At 44.6% G+C, this 20,143-nt stretch overlaps 1 protein-coding gene across 5 annotated transcripts in view; it reads left to right on the plus strand.

Annotated features, from left to right (window-relative positions):
• kmt2a (lysine (K)-specific methyltransferase 2A) overlaps window positions 1–17,677 on the plus strand; it is a 187,196-nt gene extending 169,519 nt beyond the window's left edge. For 3 of the 5 annotated variants that reach the window (XM_085967740.1, XM_085967744.1, XM_085967742.1), the window contains exons 35-36: window positions 6,682–6,811; window positions 9,956–17,677. In XM_085967740.1, coding sequence (XP_085823866.1) covers window positions 6,682–6,811; window positions 9,956–10,231 — 406 coding nt within the window. In that variant the 3' untranslated portion in view covers window positions 10,232–17,677. The remainder of the gene's footprint in view (window positions 1–6,681; window positions 6,812–9,955) is intronic. The other 2 variants (XM_085967741.1, XM_085967745.1) reach the window with 2 other exon arrangements.
• Window positions 17,678–20,143: the final 2,466 nt, after the last annotated feature.

Here is a 20,143-nt window from a genome sequence, read left to right on the forward strand (position 1 = left end):
GCCCCTCAGCTTGTTATTAAACATAAAAGCGACCGAACGTTGGTCGGTAAGGAGGGTAAATCGTTTGCCTGCCAGGTAGTGCCTCCAGCGTCGTACCGCCTCCACAATCGCCTGGGCCTCCTTCTCGACCGACGAGTGTCGGATCTCAGGGCCCTGTAGGGTCCTTGAGAAGAAGGCCACCGGTCTCCCCTCCTGGTTAAGGGTGGCGGCTAGGGCGAAGTCGGATGCATCGCTCTCAACTTGGAAGGGGATGGACTCATCCACTGCGTGCATAGTGGCCTTGGCAATGTCTCCCTTAATGAGGGAGAAGGCTGCGCACGCTTCCTCCGTAAGGGGGAAGGATGTGGACTTCATGAGGGGTCTGGCTTTGTCCGCATAATTGGGCACCCATTGGGCATAGTAGGCGAAGAGCCCCAGGGTTCTCTTCAGTGCCTTTGGGCAGTGGGGGAGGGGTAGCTCCATGAGGGGGCGCATTCTTTCGGGGTCGGGGCCGATGACTCCGTTCTCTACTACACAGCCGAGGATGGCAAGGCGCGAGGTGTTAAACACACATTTATCCTTATTGTAGGCGAGGTTCAGCCATTGGGCCGTACGGAGGAATCTCTCCAGATTAACGTCATGGTCCTGCCGGTTGCGGCCGCAGATGGTGACGTTATCTAGGTAGGGGAACGTGGCGTGCAGCCCGTTCTGGTCAACCATCCGGTCCATCTCCCTTTGGAAGACCGAAACCCCGTTGGTGACGCCGAAGGGAACCCTAAGGAAGTGGTAGAGGCGGCCGTTCGCCTCGAAGGCTGTATACTGGCGGTCCTCAGGGCGGATAGGGAGTTGGTGATAGGCCGACTTAAGGTCGATGGTAGAGAATACTCGGTATTGTGCAATCTGATTGACCATATCAGATATGCGGGGAAGGGGGTATGCGTCGAGCTGGGTGTACCTGTTTATGGTCTGGCTGTAGTCGATGACCAGGCGGTTTTTATTGCCGGTCTTAACGACCACGACCTGGGCACGCCAGGGGCTGGTGCTCCCCTCGATGATGCCCTCCTTCAGGAGACGCTGCACCTCAGAGCTAATGAAAGCTCTGTCCCCGGCGCTGTACCGTCTGCTCTTGGTAGCGACGGGTTTGCAGTCGGGGGTGAGGTTAGTGAACAGGGAAGGTGGCGGGACCTTGAGGGTGGATAGGCCGCAGGTGTTACGCGGTGGGCGGTTTAAAATCTGCTGGTTGTCGACTGTGAGTGGGGGGAGGGGTCCGCCGTATGCTAGCGTGACGCTTTGGAGGTGGGATTGGAAGTCTAGGCCTAGTAGGACGGCAGCGCATAGCTGGGGCAGGACGAGGAGTTTAAAATTTTTATACTCCGTACCCTTAACCGACAGGGTCACAACACAGTAGCCGCTGATGTCTGTGGCGTGTGACCTCGATGCCATCGAGATCCGGTTGCGCGTTGGCAGGACAGGGAGGGGGTAGTGGCTCACCGTGTCTGGGTGGATGAAGCTCTCCGTGCTTCCGCTGTCGAACAGGCAGGTCGTGGCATGGCCGTTTACTTTGATGTCCATCATCGACTTGGACAGGTGATGCGGGCGGGCCTGGTCCAGTGTGACGGAGGCTAGTGTATAGCTGAGCGAGTTGTTGTAGTCTGCGGTTGAGGCGGTAGTCGGGTCTAGAGGCACGGTGGCGGTCGGGCGTGGTGGGTAAAATGGCGTCTCCCACGAGGTTGGACAAAATGGCGGAGAAGATGGCTGCCCCATAACTCACATGAGGCACTGCTGGTGTCGGTTGCCTGTATCAAAGATGGCCGCCCCCATGACTCACATGTGGGGATGCTGGCCTCTGTTGCCTTGAAGGAAGATGGCCGCCCCCACAGCTCGCATGAGGCACTGCTGGCCTCTGATGATCCACCCCTGCAGGCCTTAGCGAAGTGGCCTTTCTTCATGCAGGTTGAGCAGGTAGAGTTCCTGGCTGGGCAGCGCGACCTCGGGTGTTTCGCCTGGCCGCAGAAGAAGCAGCCGGCGGCCCGATCGCGGGGGTCCGATGTCGGAGCCGGTACCGGGGGTGGCGGTCTCGATCGGGTCCGGGACGCCGACGCTGAGGTAGGTCCCAGGGGGGTATCGCGGTCGGGGTCGGTCCCAAGTCCCAGGGTCGCGAGTTACAGTACCTTGAGTATGCCTCGAGGTCCCGATGGGCCACCTCTAGAGAGAGAGCGAGGGCTGCAGCTTTGTCCAGGTCGAGGTCCCTTGCTTCCAGTAGTCTTTGCCGTGAGTAGTCGGACCGCAGGCCTTTCACGAAGGCATCGCGGACGTTGTCTTCAGTATTTTCTGCCGCCGTTACCGCTTTAAAGTTACAGTCTCTGCCGAGTGCTTGTAGCACCCGTAAAAATTCCTCCACGGGCTCTCCTGGCTGTTGCGGGCGGGATCTTAGGAGGTGTCTGGCATACATGGAATTTACCGGGGTTTGGTACTGTCTTTTCAGCCGGTTGATGGCGTCCTCGTATGTTTTAAGGTCCCGGATGAGTGCGAATACTTTAGGGCTCACTTGGGCGTTCAGAACTCTTAGCATGGATTTCTGAGGCACGCTGGGTGGCTTCGAAGCAGCTCAGCCAGTGTTCGAAGTCGAGGGCTGAGTTTGCTGCCTGTGGGTTTAGATCCAGGTACGGTGGTCTGAGGGCTCGCAGCCAGGCCGGCTGCTGTGGCTGTTGTAGCTGGGCGTCTGGCTGGTCGCTTGGCTGGTCGTTTGACTGCTCAGTTGTCGACATTTTAAAATTTAGCCAATAAAATTGATATACCTATCAATTCATCCAATGAAAAGCGACGAGTTAAGAAAGTAACTATAGGTTTTTATTGGCTAAATAACAGAGCCCACCCTCGTGGGTGATCGGATACAACAAGGAGGAATGCCAGCCAGTCGACTACCTTTATACCTGGGCAGGTAGGTGGAGTCATGGGCTGAGTCAGCAGTGGTCAGCCCAGGTATAGCAGCGTGACAAGAGGCGACCTCGTATAGTGATACAACAGTGTGAACAGTGATAACCATAGAGTAACGATATAACAGTGATAACTATAGTGTAACGATAGTGAATGATAAAAGTGGTTTACCACATTGGGCAGTAGGGATTTGTTTTTTTTTCAGTTCCCAGTGTATATCCTGATATCTTTCTAGGTGCATATCTAGGTGATTGGCCATTTATCGGAGGGTCTCCTGAGTAAATCCAGCTGTTTGTATTCTGGTTGGCTATTTTGATCTTTGAACTTGTTTGTTGGGATCTGACTGGAGGCTACCAAAATTAATTTCATTTCGGATCCTTACCAGCTGCAATCAGAGAGAGGAGTTGTATCCCACCTCCAGGCTGGGTTTAAACCCGGATTGTAAGAGGCAAAAGGGCAAAATTATAAAACCTAAAAGGCCCCATCAAAGAGAGGAGATCCAAGGAAATCCAGAGTGAGAAAAGCCAAGTAAACCCATCAGTCCCAATCCATCCAGAGCCCATATATGGTTATTCTATTACAATAGCAAAATATTGCGGATGCTGGAAATCTGAAATAACAACAGAAAGTGCTGGAAACACTGGACTGAACGGAGGTGTTCTTATAATTTAGTATACTGTATTCGTTGCTCTACACTGGGGAGACCAAACACGGTTCAGTCCGCAAGCGTGACCCCGAGCTTCTGGTCGCCTGTCACTTTAATTCTCCGCTCCACTCCTATTCTGATCTCTCCGTCCTCGGCCTCTTGCATTGTTCCAACAAAGCTCAACGTAAGCTCGAGGAACAGCACCTCATCTTTCGATTAGGCACTTTACAGCCTTCTGGACTTAACGTCGAGTTCAACAATTTCAGACCATAAATTGGCCCCTGTATTTCTTTATTTTTTTCTCTTGTTTCCTCACATGGTAGCTGTTAATGTTGCTGCCATCATCATCCACACATCATCCAGAGCCATCCTTTGTTTCTTAACTTGTCCCATTACCTCTCCTTTTGCCTTGCACCATCATCCCTTTTGTCAGTCAGTCTCTCCTCCCGAACCTTTTCCAGTTCTGACAAAGGGTTCTACCCGAAACGTTGGCTCTGTTTCTCTCTCCTCGATGCTGCCTGACCTGCTGAGTGCTTCCAGCACTTTCTGTTGTTATTTTATGGTTATTCTATCATGGGTTTCCCTCCCACTCCACATGTGGATCCCTACTTTAGGAAACATTAATTTCCTTAATGTTTTGAAGACAGGAATCCAGCTTCCCTGATCACTCAGTAGGTAACTTTGATACTCTGTGTGGAACTCTGAGCCATACAGATGAGGACATTTTCAGGTACCGGCCCCAATCTGAGCTGAATTAGCAGATTAGACAAAACGAGCGTGATCCTAAATGGATTAATCAGCAGTGAAATAGAGGGGAAGAACAGCCACTACAAATACAAGGGATGGACAATAAATGCTGGCTTTGCTAGCGAAGCCCATATCCCGAGAACGAATATTAAAAAAAAAAAATAGTGTATGGAGAAATTTGATGGGGTTCACTCGGATAAATATAGGAACATGTAGGGTGGTTGGAGAGGCTAGCGGAGCCTTGAAATAAATTCATAGTTGCAGACGTAAATAGTAAGACATTCTTCCAGTACTTTAACAGTAAGATGGCAGCCTGAGAAGATACAAGAACGGTAAAAGATGCAAGCAGGCTTGAAACAGATGGTGAGCAGAAGACAGTTAATATCCTGAATGATTACTCCCTCCAAGTACACGAGGGAAGTCACAAACAGCATGCCTTCCCTCAGTATCAATAAGTTAAGTAGAATTAATGACTGATACAAATGAGCTGGAAGTCAAAGACAGGTTAAAAGTACTCAAAACAGATGAAGCTCCCAGGGGTAAGTGGTATTTATAGATCGATTAATCCTACTTCAGTACCATTTAAAATAATGGACTTGATGTGAGGGTTATTTATACAGCAATGACACACTCGGAGGAGTTATGTCGAGGGGCTCTACCCCACAGAACGCCATTAGCCTGGATTCAGAAATTCAACATAAGTTGGTTAAATTTGCAGACGTTGCCAAACTGGGAGGGTGGCTGCTTCTGAAGGAGCAATTCAGGAGATACGAAATGATTTGGACAGAATAAGTAAATGGGCGGATGAGGCAGGTGTAAAATACTGCAGATGGAAAGGGAAAATGGGCACTGAATGGCGCTGAAATAATTTAAGTTTAAGTTGCGAGAGATCTGCAGAGTAGCAATCAACAAGGCAAATAGAATGCTGAATGATTTAATCAAATCGGTAGTGTGCAAGTCAGAGGAGATCTTTCTCAAACTGTATTGTACACTAGTCAGACTGCACCGTGAGCACTGTGTCGAGTTCTGGTCACGCAGGCACAAGAGAGGCAATTCAGAAAAGAGCGACAAGGCTGATCCCTAGTGTCAGAGATATGAGAAAAGATTGGAGATATTTGGGCTTTTCAGCTTTGAAAGGAGGGAATTGAGATGATCTTAGAGGTATAAGCAAGATAGTAAATGGTATGGAAAGGTAAAGGTGTGAGAACAGGACAGGGGATACAAGTTCAAACTATTAAAAGGTAAACTTGGGACTGATATCAGGAAGTTTGTCTCAACACTAAAGGTGATCAACACAGGAAATGAATTAAAGAGTACGATAACAGAAGTATAAACTCTGGAATTATTGGATGCTCCAATTGGGGAAACTAAGGTTTTTCTGGATGGATGAATCAAAATGGGCTGAATGGACTTCCTCATCCGTAGTCTCCGCCTGAGCTTCAGTGCCTGTGAGCTGAGGAGAGAAAAAGTAAGCACTGTCCCTGCTGATCACTGTTCAACAACCCTCGCTGGAAGTGTATGTGTGAATGGCAAATGAGGACTGGATTGAGCCCGGCCGTGATGCACTAGCGATGGAATAGCCTGCCAACACTCGCAGTCCAGGCTAACCCACACAAAGAATGGCCACTTGGGCACAGTGGTAGAATGTACCCGGGCCTATAGATATATATTCCAGCCTGAATCAGTGCCTTCAAGACAGGGTAGGAACAATTGTAAAGTAAAAAAGAGAGGAATGCTTCACCCCAAGGATAAATCAATGATCTTGTAAAACAAAGTACTACCCATTCCTTCCTGCTTTTGTCATTATTGTGTGGGGGATTTTTCAATTGGTTGTATGCTGTTGTATCTTTTCACCCGTTCACAAATCAACGTTAGTTTGCATTCTGACCCTAAAGAGAGACCTTTTTAAAATCTCGTCCGTACTCGCTTTACGCAAACGCATTCAATCCTGCATGCTGACCTGCTGCTTCTGAGCAAGTGGCCATGAGGTGAGCAAGACCAGTTTGCACAAGTCACTGCAGTGAAACAGCTGCATCTCCACACAACTTCACTTAGATCGTGAAGTAATCAGGGTCGGGGGAGGAGTTGAAAGCATTCTTGGGTAGCAATCCTGCTGTGCAGTTTTAATAACGTATGAGGTAAAGTGTTTGTGTGAAATTGATCTCCTGGCTAGTTTGTAAAAAGTCGCCCATTCAAACAGGTTAATGCTCTTATTAAAAAGGCAGGGGAAGGGATTTGTTGTTGGTCATCACACAGCGGGATTTCAACACAGCCAAGAATAAAACTGATACGATGTCATGAGTTTGATGTTCATAATGAATGATTTTCTCTTTTTTTTCCTCCCACCCTTCCCGTCTTTGTAAATGCTGTAGGTCACCAATCCACGGACGAGGCCTTTTCTGTAAGCGAAACATTGATGCAGGTGAGATGGTCATCGAATATTCGGGTAATGTCATTCGATCTGTCCTCACTGACAAACGAGAGAAATATTATGACAGCAAGGTGAGTTTCTAGTGCAGGTTTATGCTAGATTATTACCACAGGTGCGGGGAATAGCCATCGTGGGAATCACTGATGTTATTTCTCCGCCATTTAATGAGCTCTTTCTGAAATAATGCTACCTTTATGGCATCAGCGACACACCAGCTTCCTCATGACATATAACAGCTTATCTGCTTGCGTTGTTTAACTTGCAGCAACTTTGCAATTCATTTAAAAACTGGTTTGCGTGTGTGCATTTTTGCCTGCTGTATGTTCAGTGTATACAATGTGGGGATCAGTGGAACGTACGGTGTTCACCAATCTGGTTGTTGGACTAGTGGCCTACTTCGAAGCTGAGCAATTCTGGAGCGGCTTTACCTTTCTCCTTCAGATGCTGGACCAATTGCTGTGCATTTCCTATTTTTATTATTACAGTCTAAATGGGAGTATTATTACAATTTGGTTGCTGTTTTGGCCACTGTTTTAATTTCCTTTTGGTGCTTCCGCTGCCCTGAACTCGAATGGTGCCTGAATATGCTCTTTTGCCACTGAAAGTGCCAAGTGAACGATCAGATTATGTCTGTGTGTTAGAATACATTGCAATGATATTCTTACTCGGGCCCGACTGCACTCAGTTGCAGAAACTTTTATGAAATTGACAAGCTTCATGGGCCTTTGATTGAATTTCGACCTGCGGAGTTCACTCTGTAGTATTACTAAATGATTATATTTATTAATCAATAGTCTTAACACAGACTGAGGTAGAGCAAGAGTTTTTGTAAGGTTCAGAATCAATCTCTCTACCTATTAATGTACTAAAAGTCTTGTGTACAGTGCACGTTTCCTATGTGTCACCCGTACTCTCTGTAACACTTTTCCCTTGCACACTTTGCTGATAACACCCCTGTTGATATAAACTGGGTATCTTCCAACTCAGTAAAACCACCACAGGCTGTAAAAATCTTGTGGCTGGGGCATATCCGCCACTTCCAGCATCATGCTTCATAGAATGGTTACAGCACGGTACGAGCCATCTGGCCCGTCAAGCCCGTGCCGGCCGACAAAGAGCACTTCAGCTAGTCCCACCCACCCCCCACTTCAAACATGCTTTAAAAGTGTATAAAAAGAGTCAGAAAGCCAACCCTCTCCTCGTTTTCTAGCATTGATGACTTGGCCTCGCCCAACGTTCCCACGAAGCTGCGTGGCCGTGCAGCTGACTGGAGGTCCCTGCAGCCCGGGACTGGCTTTTCAAATGGGAGATTTTGTGCATGCACGAAATTTTGAATGGGTCACGCAGCCAAAAAAAAAATTAGGGGGTACATTGGTCTCACCCCAAGGGCAGGAGCTGGGGAATTGATACTGCCAATCTACAGAATCTCCCCCCCCCCCCCCCCCACCCAGCAATCAGCCCCTAACTGGCCTCTGATGTGCCTCTTTAGACCATTTCTCCACAGACTAGCTGATCGGCTGCGTTTGGGGGGGGACACTAGGTTAAACAGCGTCATTCTTGGCAGCTAAGGATCACCACCACGCTCCAGACCCTTGACTACCCATGAGTGACGCCACAGTAAATTGACTAGTTATGCATTTTTAAAAAACTCTTGTTCCTGTTTTTATTGAATAAAATTTTATTTAAAAAGTGCTTGAATCGCTTTTGCTTACTTCTGTAGTTTTGGCTGCTTTATGGGATTGAAACTGTACACCTTATGATGTCTTATTAGTAACAAAACTAATGTCACTGGGATGGTGGGGGGTTGTAATTTGTAATGGAAATGTATGTCGTTAATCACATCAATTATCACTTAACTCTTATCAGGAAAAAGAAGTCCTGGCAACCCAATTAAATAATCAGAGTTGGAGCTGAGGTTATATTGTACATTCACCAGCTTGCTCAAACACTTCCGTTTCATTAGAAACGTCACATCACCGCTTGAGTCAGTTGTGCCAATGATGCGTTCTGGTCTTATCCCCTTGCAAAACCTCATGGTTGGTTGACGTTTGGATCCATTTTCTTTTTTGGCTTCAGGTAGTGGTGATAGGCAGCGTGACGTGTGTGTTTGTATGCGTACAATAGCAATACCACTTTTCTTTGTTTAAAAAAATGATTATGATTAGGTAGAATGTACAGCACAGAAACAGGCCATTCGTCCCAACTGGTCCATGCCGGTGTTTGTGCTCCACGCGAGCCTCCTCCCACTTGTCAGCATATCCTTCTATTCCTTTCTCCCTATTTATCCCTGTTTATCCAGCTTCCCATTAAATGCATTATGTCATTTCCATCAACCACTCCCTCTGTGGTAGCGAGTTCCACATTCTCACCACTCTCTGGATAAAGAAATTTTTCTTGAATTCCCTATTGGATTTATTAGTGACTATCTTATATTTATGGCCCCTAGTTTTGGACTCCCCACAAGTGGAAACATCTTCTCTTCATCTACCCTATCAAACCCTTTCATTATCTTAAAGACCTTGATCAGGTCACCCCTCAGCCTTTCCTTTTCTAGAGAAAAGAGCCCCAGTCTCTTCAGCCTGGTACCATAGAGAAGGGTGGAGGGGGTTTTGCATTTACCACTGGGCCATTCGGGCATCTTCCTGTTGACTCAGACGCGTGTTGGAAGTACTTTGCGTTGGAGCCCAGCCTGTTCAATCATTCCTGATAGGTATAACCTCTCAGTTCTGGTATCATCCTTGTAAATCTTTTTTGCACCTTCTCCAGTGCCTCTAGATCCTTTTTCTAATATGGTAGATTCCCCAGTGGACCGGTAAGGCTAAAGCACCACCTGGTGTTTTACTGAAACTCGGGTCCTGGGTTTTAGGTGAGGCAAAAATTGTGCTGCTGCAATTGATCTCTGCATCCCTCAGCTATGAATGAGAAGGGTCTGTCGGTGCTCCTGTTCCAGACCAAACTGGAAAGTGCACTGTTTGGATGGTGGCTGAGAGCAACGTCAAGCTTGGCTATGACGCTCCTTTTGGTCAAGTGCCCGGCTGACCCTCATTGTCTAGGCATGCAATTGGGCAAGGTAATAGAGGGCTGATAACGCACATGGAACTGTACCCCAGCAAGGGTCGGTGTCTTTAGGAGCAGGGTGGGGGGGTGCCTGTTGGTCAGACTACTTATTGTTAATTTTCTTTTTCTGCTCTGTTTCCTTTTTAAAAAATTAACAGGGGATCGGTTGCTACATGTTCCGTATTGATGATTATGAGGTTGTGGATGCCACAATGCACGGAAACGCCGCCCGTTTCATCAACCACTCCTGCGAATCCAACTGCTACTCCCGGGTGATAAGCGTGGACGGCCAGAAACACATTGTCATCTTTGCCGTGCGAAAGATCTACCGCGGCGAAGAGCTCACGTATGATTACAAGTTCCCGATCGAAGATGCCAGCAACAAACTTCCATGTAACTGCGGAGCAAAGAAATGCAGGAAGTTTCTGAACTGAAAAAAAAACTTAACCCTCTTGAGGTGACTGTGCCATGATTTTATGTGATTACTGAAAAAAAAATCCAGGGATGGAAATGGGGAAATTGCGTTGCAGTTTGCAACATAAAAATCTTCTTGTTCCGGCACAGTTTTAAACACTAGGGGCAAAATAATGTCATTCAAACGCATTCATAAATCTCATGGCTTCCGTTGCAGACGTGTTAAAAATACATTGCTGAACTGTGTTGGCTGCTGAGCACTTTCACAACTGCACGGCAGTGTGTTAATCAGTTACTGCCCCATTTCCATCCCTAAAACATACAGTTGCATATTTGGGAGGTAGGAGTCCTGAGTGATACCTGTGCAGCCAACTTCCCAGTCAATGATGGCACCAAGGCAACAACAACAAAAAAAACAACTGAAATTCAACCTGAATTAGCAGGGTTATTTGAGCAGAATCTCCTCTCTGAAAAAGAAAGGGTAAGATCAAGTGTGAGGGAAATTAATATCTTTAACAGCTGTGCACTGGAAAAGGCAGAGGCAATGCAGGGAGAACACGCAGTTTTGATCTTTGACATACGGTTTCTGATCTGGGAGTGTTTTGCTTTTTATTGTGATTTAAAATGTGGGGGAAATTTTTTTTTTTTTTCAAATCTGTTCTTCCAGTGACAGCCACTCCTCAGCACTAGACCTACTATGAGATAGTAGCGAAGGTGAGCTGAATGGTGGCTGTACCCGTGCAGCGTTGGGAAAAGTCTGTCGTCCCATGAAATCACTTCAACCTGGCAAGTTCCCTCCCCTCTCCAGGAGGCAAGTATCGCAGATTTGATTTTATTCAACTCAGAGTATCACTTAGAATGGCAGAATATAGAATTAACACTAACTGGGTAGAAATTCTGCCTGCCACTTGTTTGGATTTCCTTCGTGTAATTGTTTTTTTTAAATTATTGCTTCAAAGTAGTAACTACTGCACTTGCTAGTGGGCCGGCTGTTCGAAGGTGAAATTAAGAGAACCATAATGGAAGGGGGAAGGAAACCGTAACCAGGGTACACAGAAACTCCACACTGACCTCTTTAGCAGTAGTAAAGCTTGCTAACGTGCACTCAACTCAGTGATCCCTGAAAACCTCCTGCTGGTTACACACACCGCTAGTGTTGACGTTCACACTACCTGTTTGAAGTGTACTAATTGTGCAAAAGCACTAATGATGTCGTAATCAAACTCTAAGCTTGAAATGGCACCCATTTATTAACAGCAGGAAAAAAAATTAACAGTCTGACACAATGTTCCCTCTGAATTGCCTTCGCTGTGCGCGGCCTGTTTATTTCAATGCGCGGTCCCTTTAAATTGCTGCCTAGGCGCGGTTATTCAAATGAAAAAGCTTGTGAGCGGCCTGCGCGGGGCCTTGCAGATTAATGCACAGCCGCGCACGCCCGCAGCTCAGAGGGAACATTGGTCTGACCCTTTCACCGATATAAACCTATATATTTTTAATTAGTGGTTTGGGGGGGGGGGGTGGTGGGGCTAGGGAGTTGATGTTTCCAGATTGATGGGAATGACATTGTAATTTCTTGACTGTATAAGAGAACACGGGAAAACTATGAGAAAGATAAAAAGACTCAATCTTCCTCTTACCATCTACAGACCCAAGCCTGGCATCACCTAACCACTGCTCTTTTCAACTTTGTCGGTATCCTGCACGGCTTCAGCCCTTCAACTGAGTTTCTCCAGCACAAAAAAAAAGAGAAGCACTTCTAGAATATTGTTTGCAATTCTTCAAAATGTATTCACATGGGACAGCTAGGTGGCAAGATGGCGTTGAACATCCAACCAGGAGATCAAAGTTTAGACAAATCTTTATTATCTTTTACGCTTTAATCTTCCTGTAGAAATGAATGTTTTTGGCAGCCTCAACCAGAGGAATCTCTGTAGTGTAGGGAGTTGAAAACGAGGGCACTTGATCACAAGGAGGTAGCTTTGCAATTTGACCTTGAGTGAATTGCAACCTAGGGGAGCCTAGAGGTTGCTGTGGACGATACTGACGCATGAATGCTTAACGTCCTCATCTGCCGTTCCTTAATCCACTATTTTAACGCAGTAAATAGCTCCGCTAAAATAACAGACTGATGAATGCCTACGAGCACACTAAGCATTCATCTGCTAGTAGGTTATCTTCTCTGCATTCTCACCGCTTAACAGCTGCACCACGCTGTAGTGTGGGGAAAATAAATACCAGTTACGGGGAAGAAAAATAACTTAACCGCCATATCAGGGTGGGGAACTCTTGCTTTTTAAAAAAAAAAAGTTTATTTTGTGAATCAGAAAATAATTGATGTAGCGATGACAGAAGTGCTCCAATAGCTGACTCCTGGAACACGGGTAAGCTTTTTTGACCAAATGAATGCATCTTAAATGGGTTTCTGGCAGTGACAAAGTTTGGAGATCTTGATCCCTTATATTTTTGCACTGCGTGCTATTTAGATGAACGCTAAAACTGATGTGTTTGTACTGACTACAGCAGTGTATCCCGATATTCAGACGACAGCCGTATGTCCATGTCTCCCATTATCCAGATTATTAGCCGCATCTTGCGTATTCCATTATCCAGATTATAGATGTGTCTCCTGTTACCCAAACTGTCTGAGAACTTTTCACAAAAAAAAGCAGGTTTGGCTGATCAGAAAGTTTTTTTTATTTAAAGGGGCACTGTCTTTATTTACAAAAAGAAGCATCACCTAGCCACCCCTCTCCCCATACTTCCATTCTGTTGCTCCCTCCCTATCGACAGACGGTGCCCCTTTAAGCAGTAATTGCCAGCTAGCCAGGTTGATGGAAGGAAAGACTATGTCAGAAGGTGTTTTTCCCTGGTATGGTACGTGCTGTCCATTATTGCTACTCATTAATACGTCTGGATAAATTGAATTGGGGATTTTTCTTCTTCACGTCGGTTTGTCTTCACTCAGTTGCTGCTGCTTAATGACATCCATCCACCGCCAGCCTTTTGGGACCATGTTCCTCGCTGCTACGATATCAGCTTGTTACTTGAGGGCACCCTCACTCCTACAGAGGTATTAACCTGTTGTGTAAGCAAGCGCAGGGTTCACCTGAGAAGGACATTGCACTTCACCAAGTACATGGTAGAATTGCCAGGACAGCATACTTACAGCACGAGGAAGACGGGCCTTCTGAGTGTGGTGTTAATGTTCAGGTAATGGGGGTTTTACTGGAAGGGGGGGGGTGGGGGGTGGGGGGGAAGAGTTCTGTATGCACTGACAGTCGTGAAGACAGAATCCGATATGCTGTATTAGTGACTGCTGGCTAGTTTGATGCACAATAGCTAGCTATGAAGAACTTGGTTTGTCATTACATTTTCAGTTAGTTTGCGTGTTTCCAAACAGCCGCAGGTAAACTCCACTATAGAAAAGAAATCTTGACTAGCAGTGGACAATTTGGTTTATGTATTTCCTGGCACACCCCTCTACTGCATTGCAGGGCACTTCAAAAAAGGGGCAAAGATTTGATTACAAATGTTTAATTGAATTTTATTCATAAAATCACCTTTTAATTTCCTGTTAATCTGAATTTTTTTAAATAATTGAAGGAATATATGAAGCATCAGTTTGCAGTCCCAGTAAGAATGATAACGTGTACAATGACCAGCAGTTGCTGCTAAGTCATTTTTAATTATGTGAGTTAAAAAAAAGGTTTTTAAAGCAGTATTGTGGATGAATAATAGCCTTTAACTACATTGTATGATTGGGGCTTAAGAGATTGCCTTCAATGTCCTTCTACCCAAAAGTATGTAGTTTTCCATTTAAAGGAATGGATGGGTAGTTGTGATATCCATTTCAATATTCTTTTGGTCCCCCGCCCCAGATTCTTCATTGAGTTGGTGAGAATGCTGAGTTAAATAAAATATAATTTTAAACAAGTCGAATAACCATGAGCGGAATCATAATATGATCCTCCGAATGCAATTACAAGCCTTTAATTTGGGAGCTGGCATAAGCCTGGATTTAGCACTACATGCTCGGGGTACAAGTGACTTGTTAGGTTCTCAATGCAAAAGGGGTTTGACATGCTTTTAGAATGCAACGTTTAGCTAGTGTAGTTTTTAATGCGATGGATTCCAGCCTCCCGCTTGTCAAACCTGTACCGAAAACCCCATCTGTGTGTTGTCACTTAATGAAATGTTGTACCGTGTTCATTCAGAAGCGGGAGAGTGAGCCTTTGTGATTTTACCGAGACCCATACTCTCTCGCAAAAAAAGGAAGTTGACAAAAAGTGTCTTTAACTCAATAGGAATTCCCAGAGATTTTAAATAGTACTTTTTATCTAGTCAGAGGAGAGGGGGATTTTGTAGTGGCTGTGGGTAGTGAGTTATAACACTGAACAAAGATTATTCTAGATGTTCTCCCCAACTCACATTATCTATAACCCCAGCAGAGATTTAAAGTTAAAAATAAATCATTTGTATTTATTTGAAGCCCAGTTGGATATATAGGAAACTTGAATATAATTGTATTTTTAAAAATAAAATAAGCAGGCTGGGAGAAGAGAAGCTCTTTTGGGAAGAACTAGGAAATAATTATTCAACAAAATAGATAACTATGATAGCAGAGCAGTGACAGCCTGAGTGTGTGTGTACCAAAGTCTCGATTCATAAAAATAAATGAATCATTGCAGTTTATTTCTTGCAGGTTGTGCCCCCTTCTTTGCAACTAGCCCACCACCCTCTTAATTCAGAGCCTAGACACAGAATAGTTCTGCACCCAGCAAGCCAGGGCAGCTGGGGCATGTGAACAGAGGACTCAAATGTCTTTTGACATCCATTTTTAAAAGTTTTTGTGGATTTTTACTCTCTTTTCCCCCCCTCTCCCAAATATAGAATTTTGTCCTTGGGGTTAGCTGTACTAACAGCAGGCTGTGGTCAGGCCAGTAATGTCGGACTCGACGCTGCTTCTTAAAACCAGTAACGTCTGCTATTCCCCGAAACTGCGGCCCCTAACAAAAGCGCGAGAACGGGGAAACGGGCATTCCACTGGGAGGAACTTGACTCCCCTTGTTTCTACACCATTGATGAAACCCTTTATAACTTTTTACAGCGTTAAATGCCTGCAGACCCCCACCTTTATACAGGTTTTGTGGGGCTTGGGCTGGGGGGAATGTGACAAGTCGGAAGAGACGACTAGTCGCTAGTTCGCTTTTGTTTACAGATGTCGCTGCTTTTTTCGTTTATGTGGCTGGTCAAACCTTGGGTATAAAGCTGCCGTGCGTTCCTTTGTGTTGGTTTTCACAGGCAGTTAAACTTTTAAACCATTATAACCCGCACCGTACAGTGTATATAATTAAGTGCCAGGTTATTATTTTTTAAAGTTAAGAAATTTATAGACAACTTAGCTGAAGTTTAAAGACCTGCCAATTAACAATTGAAAATACTGCCATAGTGCATATATATATTTTTTTATTACAGTTTATTTATTTAATTTGGGGTATTTTTGTTGACGATGTACTCTGTGCAGCTATCTATAGTTTGGGGGCGCTGCTCGATAAATGGGGAAAACACTGCTCACTCCAAGTGAGTTCACAAGGACACTTGACATGGGGTGATGCAAGCTTCTCATAGACAGATTATCCCAAATGAATGAAAGAGCCACTTCGATCTGCACAACCTCCATTGTTTTTATTGGGGGTGGGGGTGGGGTCCAGTGGAGAGTGTACTTCTTTCTAGGATCTCAATGCCAGTTGAAGGATCAGCCTCTGGCGGGAAGTAGGTCTGTATTCCTTCCCGTGAGGTGTGATGCTGTACCACTGCAGCCCAGTGCATCTGACAGAACTAGCAACTGCAGCACCGAGCCCATTCTTCAGTGTGGCATCCATGAGGCTTGATCTTCATTTTAAACACCAAAGTAAAATATGAAACTATTTTTACACTGCTGCTGTCCTTTGCACCATTTCATAAGATTCACTCTGTACAGTTAGTGTCTTTGTAGAACAGTTTAAATGTTTTCTCGGCCTCCGTTTTGCCTCAAAATTGACATGCCCGCCACTACGCAAATGGGTTCCCGCTTAGTCCCTTGTGTTCCAGAACAGTCAAGGCCAGAAACGACTCCGTGACTGGCACTAGCAATCCACAACAAGAGATGCACTTGCAGAGGGTTGCTGGTCAGTTGCCCTCTGTAGAGACAGCTTGTTGTGTTTCTTTTCCCAATGGAGCATTTCACTATCCTATTCTTTCGCGGGGTTGGAACTGATGCAAACTCTGCCCCCAGCAGATTGCAACCCAGACACCACGGATGAAACAATTCAATCTCAAACTCATGAGCGTCTGGCAAGGAGGGACTCTAGTAATTAAAAAAAAAATGTTTTAAATGGTTTAACATCCTCCCCTTTGCAACCCAGCACAGTAGGACACAGCAGTTTTACAATGAATGTATCTTTTTCTAATGACTGAACTTATTAAAGAAAAGTTTTTTTTAATGAATTATACACCATAAAGTTTGTTCAATGAGATACAAAATCCCATCTGAGGAAAAAAAAGCGGGTTAATTTGAAGGGCTGGTTTTGGTCTTGTCTATTTAGCATCCATTTCAAAGCAATACGATGTTTACGGTAAATTTGTAGAGATCATGCAAAACCATCATGTCTTGTTAGTTTAAAAGTACATAGTATTGGGTCCTAGTTCAGAAAGAAATAACAGTGATGGGGGGATGCAGAATCTACAATTTCTGAATTGTTTTCAGAGAATATAATGCTTTGGTGATACTTCCCCAAGAATTTTTAATATTTAAACACTATTGTAGTTTTTTAAAATTGTCTCAAAAATGGATGGCTGACTATATAACTACTAGGTGGGGGGGGGAGGGATATACTTTTTAAATTATTTTTTAAAAGTTTGAGTACACATTGTGTCTGTACATCCCTGTTCTCTGTGACTAGGACGTTTGCTTTTTTCTCCCCATACCCTACCGGAACGGAATTATATTTATATATGTGTGTTTTTCCGTTAATGTGAATATATTTTTATGTCTCTTTTGAGATGAATACACAAAGAAGTGGTAGATGTAAAATGTTCCGGGTCAGAGAAACCTTACGTGAGAAATTTGTTTTATTTTTATTCATGGCGAGGCAAATGGCAAACCTTTTTTTTAATTATTTTTTCATTCTCTCTTTTTTGGTGTTCCTGTAAATTGTTATTTTTTACATTGCTCTTGCAAAACATCATCTTTAACAATCTGATTAGTGCATCAGTGTTAAACCATATCATGGTAATGAAGGTAATTTTAATTATTAAGCAAAACTGAAAGCTATGCTAAAGAATGAATGTAAAAAAAATGTACATAGTTGTAAAAAAATGTTTCTAAGCGTCATTTTCTATGCACTTTTTTATTTAAGTGATAGTTTAATTAATAAACCTGTCCAGTTTATCCTTGGATATACTTTAAATATATTTTGTGTATTTCACATGGGTTTGGTTTTTTTTTAAAAACATTTTTCTCACTTTCCTCCCCCATACTTCGGTATGGTTCCTCTGGTGCTGACAGTCGGCAACGGTAGCACCGTGGTTATGTTACTGGACTAGTAATCCGTAGACATGAGTTCAAATCCTACTAATTAAATAGTTAATTAAGTAAATCTGGAAAAAATATAAAAGCTAGTATCAGTAATGGTGACCATGAAACTACTGATTGTAAAAACCCATCTGGTTCACTGATGTTCTTTAAGGAAGGAAATCTGCCGTCATTACCCGGTCTGGCCGATATGTGACTCCAGACCTACAGCAATGTGGTTGACCCTTAACTGCCCTCAATTAGGAATTGGCAATAAATGCTGGCCTTATCCCGTGAATTAATTTTAAGAAAAAAGTCCCCAGGCACCTCACCTAAATGGCCGGCCTTCATGGGTGAGTGTAGACGGAGAGCATTGGTAGGTTATGGAGGCATCTTCGACCTTTCTGTTCCGTATGGTTCGGCTACACCTCGAGTCATCGGGGATGCTGTGTTGTGTACTTGGGTAAGTAGGGAGTTACACATCAGTGATGCATGTTATGTGTAAAACTATAGGGTTAGATAATGGGCATGCCTCACTGACAATGCTACACTCATGAGTGGTAGGATACAGGCTTTTTAATTCATTCGTGGGATGTGGGCGTCACTGGCAAGGCCAGCATTTATTGCCCATCCCTAATTGCCCTTGAGAAGGTGGTGGTGAGCCGCTGCCTTGAACTGCTGCAGTCCGTGTGGTGACGGTGCTCCCACAGTGCTGTTAGTCGGGGTGTTCCAGGATTTTGACCCAGCGATGATGCATTCCTACATTGTGAGTTTTGACGTTCCATGGAACGACGATATATTTCCAAGTCAGGATGGTGTGTGACTTGGGGGGAACTTGATAGGTTTAAAAATAATAATTCCCCACATTAAGTGTTTAAACTCAACCGTACCTTTACAGGAAGCTGAGAGTCTACCTCGTGACCAGTCCCAGCAGAGTTTTGGTCGATGCATTGGGAGCAAGTTGTCTTCTTTCTCTTGTCTGCAAATGACACCGAGACTAAAAGGGAATAAAATGCAAATATTGAAGAGGTGACTTGCATTAATCTTGATACAGCATGCAGTAATCTTGTTAATTTCATCTGGCAGTTCAATACCAAGAAAAGCCTCACTTACGGCTACACCAGATGGTATTGTCCAACTTTGACTATTGACATGCCCACGTTTGTGGGTGGGTTTTTTTTTTCTCCAAGGCCTGGGTGGGGGCAGATGGATTGATGATCACTGCAAAATGTATTGCACATACATATCACCAGCAAACCTTCCCCACGAGCCAAGAGTGAGCCTTCGTGCATTTTGCCGTTCCAAAAATGAAAGATGACTGTTATGACACACAGGGACATCCATGAAAGATTACAGGTAATGCATTTAATGAGCTTGAATGTTGAAAACCATCTCATCTCGTTTTCCCACGGTGGAATTCAGTCTTATACTAGCCACAGTGCAAAAATACAGCTGCCAGTTGGAATCTGCCATTTTATTAGCTGGGCTGTATTGTAGCTAGTGTGCTCCATGTTGAATGAAGAACAATGGACATGGTCTAGCCCTTCAGGGCCATGCATTCTGTTGACCAATTGATGGAAGTGACTGACCATCACTGGTGATATCACAAGAGTAGAGATCGTCAATTAATGCCTTTTTATATGTTCTCTCCACCTTAGTTTTAAGCCGGGTTCCTCTACTCCGTATCTATGCCGTCAATGTGTAACGTTCTCAGCCATGAGACCAGGCAGATGGCCAAATCTTGGCCTCTGCTTAGCATCTTCCTGCAGCAGTGGGACAGGGATGGAATCTGCACCACTCCTCTGTGTTGGTTTACCAGCACACTGCACCATTCTATCACCCTTACGGCACCATTGCATCCTTATTATGACTAGCTGTTCCTTCCCAAGGCTTGTTCAGCCAGTTGGACACTTAATGGAAAGGGCTATGTACAGTGGAGAATATTAGAGACAATATACTATATTTCTTGCTTCTCTGAACTTCTCTTGTTCCTCCTTCCTGTGCTGAAATAAAGACTCACTGCACTGTCTCCTACTCGCTCAGCCTTTCCCAGGACTCGACCCCACCAAGCTCATTCAATCTTCTCTTCCACAATTTTCAGACTCTTAAACTTAAAGATTACTGAAGCCTGCCTTGATTTCGCTCCCTGATGCTTGTTATTTAACGGTAATAAGTTTGATGAGGATGGCTTTATTTATTCCTGGGGGCCTGTTTTTTGTCACAGGCGACACTCACACAGGCAGCTGATGTGTTGGTATCTACACTGACAGATTATTGCAACATAATCACTGTACATTTATACGGATCAACAGCAGATTGTCAAGATATAAAGCAGACTTGCAATTAAAATCATAAACTCTTACACCACAGAAGGAGGCTA

This window comes from Somniosus microcephalus, chromosome 26, assembly GCF_052327205.1.
Source record: "Somniosus microcephalus isolate GS21.2 chromosome 26, FLI_Smic_1.0, whole genome shotgun sequence".
NCBI lineage: Eukaryota > Metazoa > Chordata > Chondrichthyes > Squaliformes > Somniosidae > Somniosus > Somniosus microcephalus.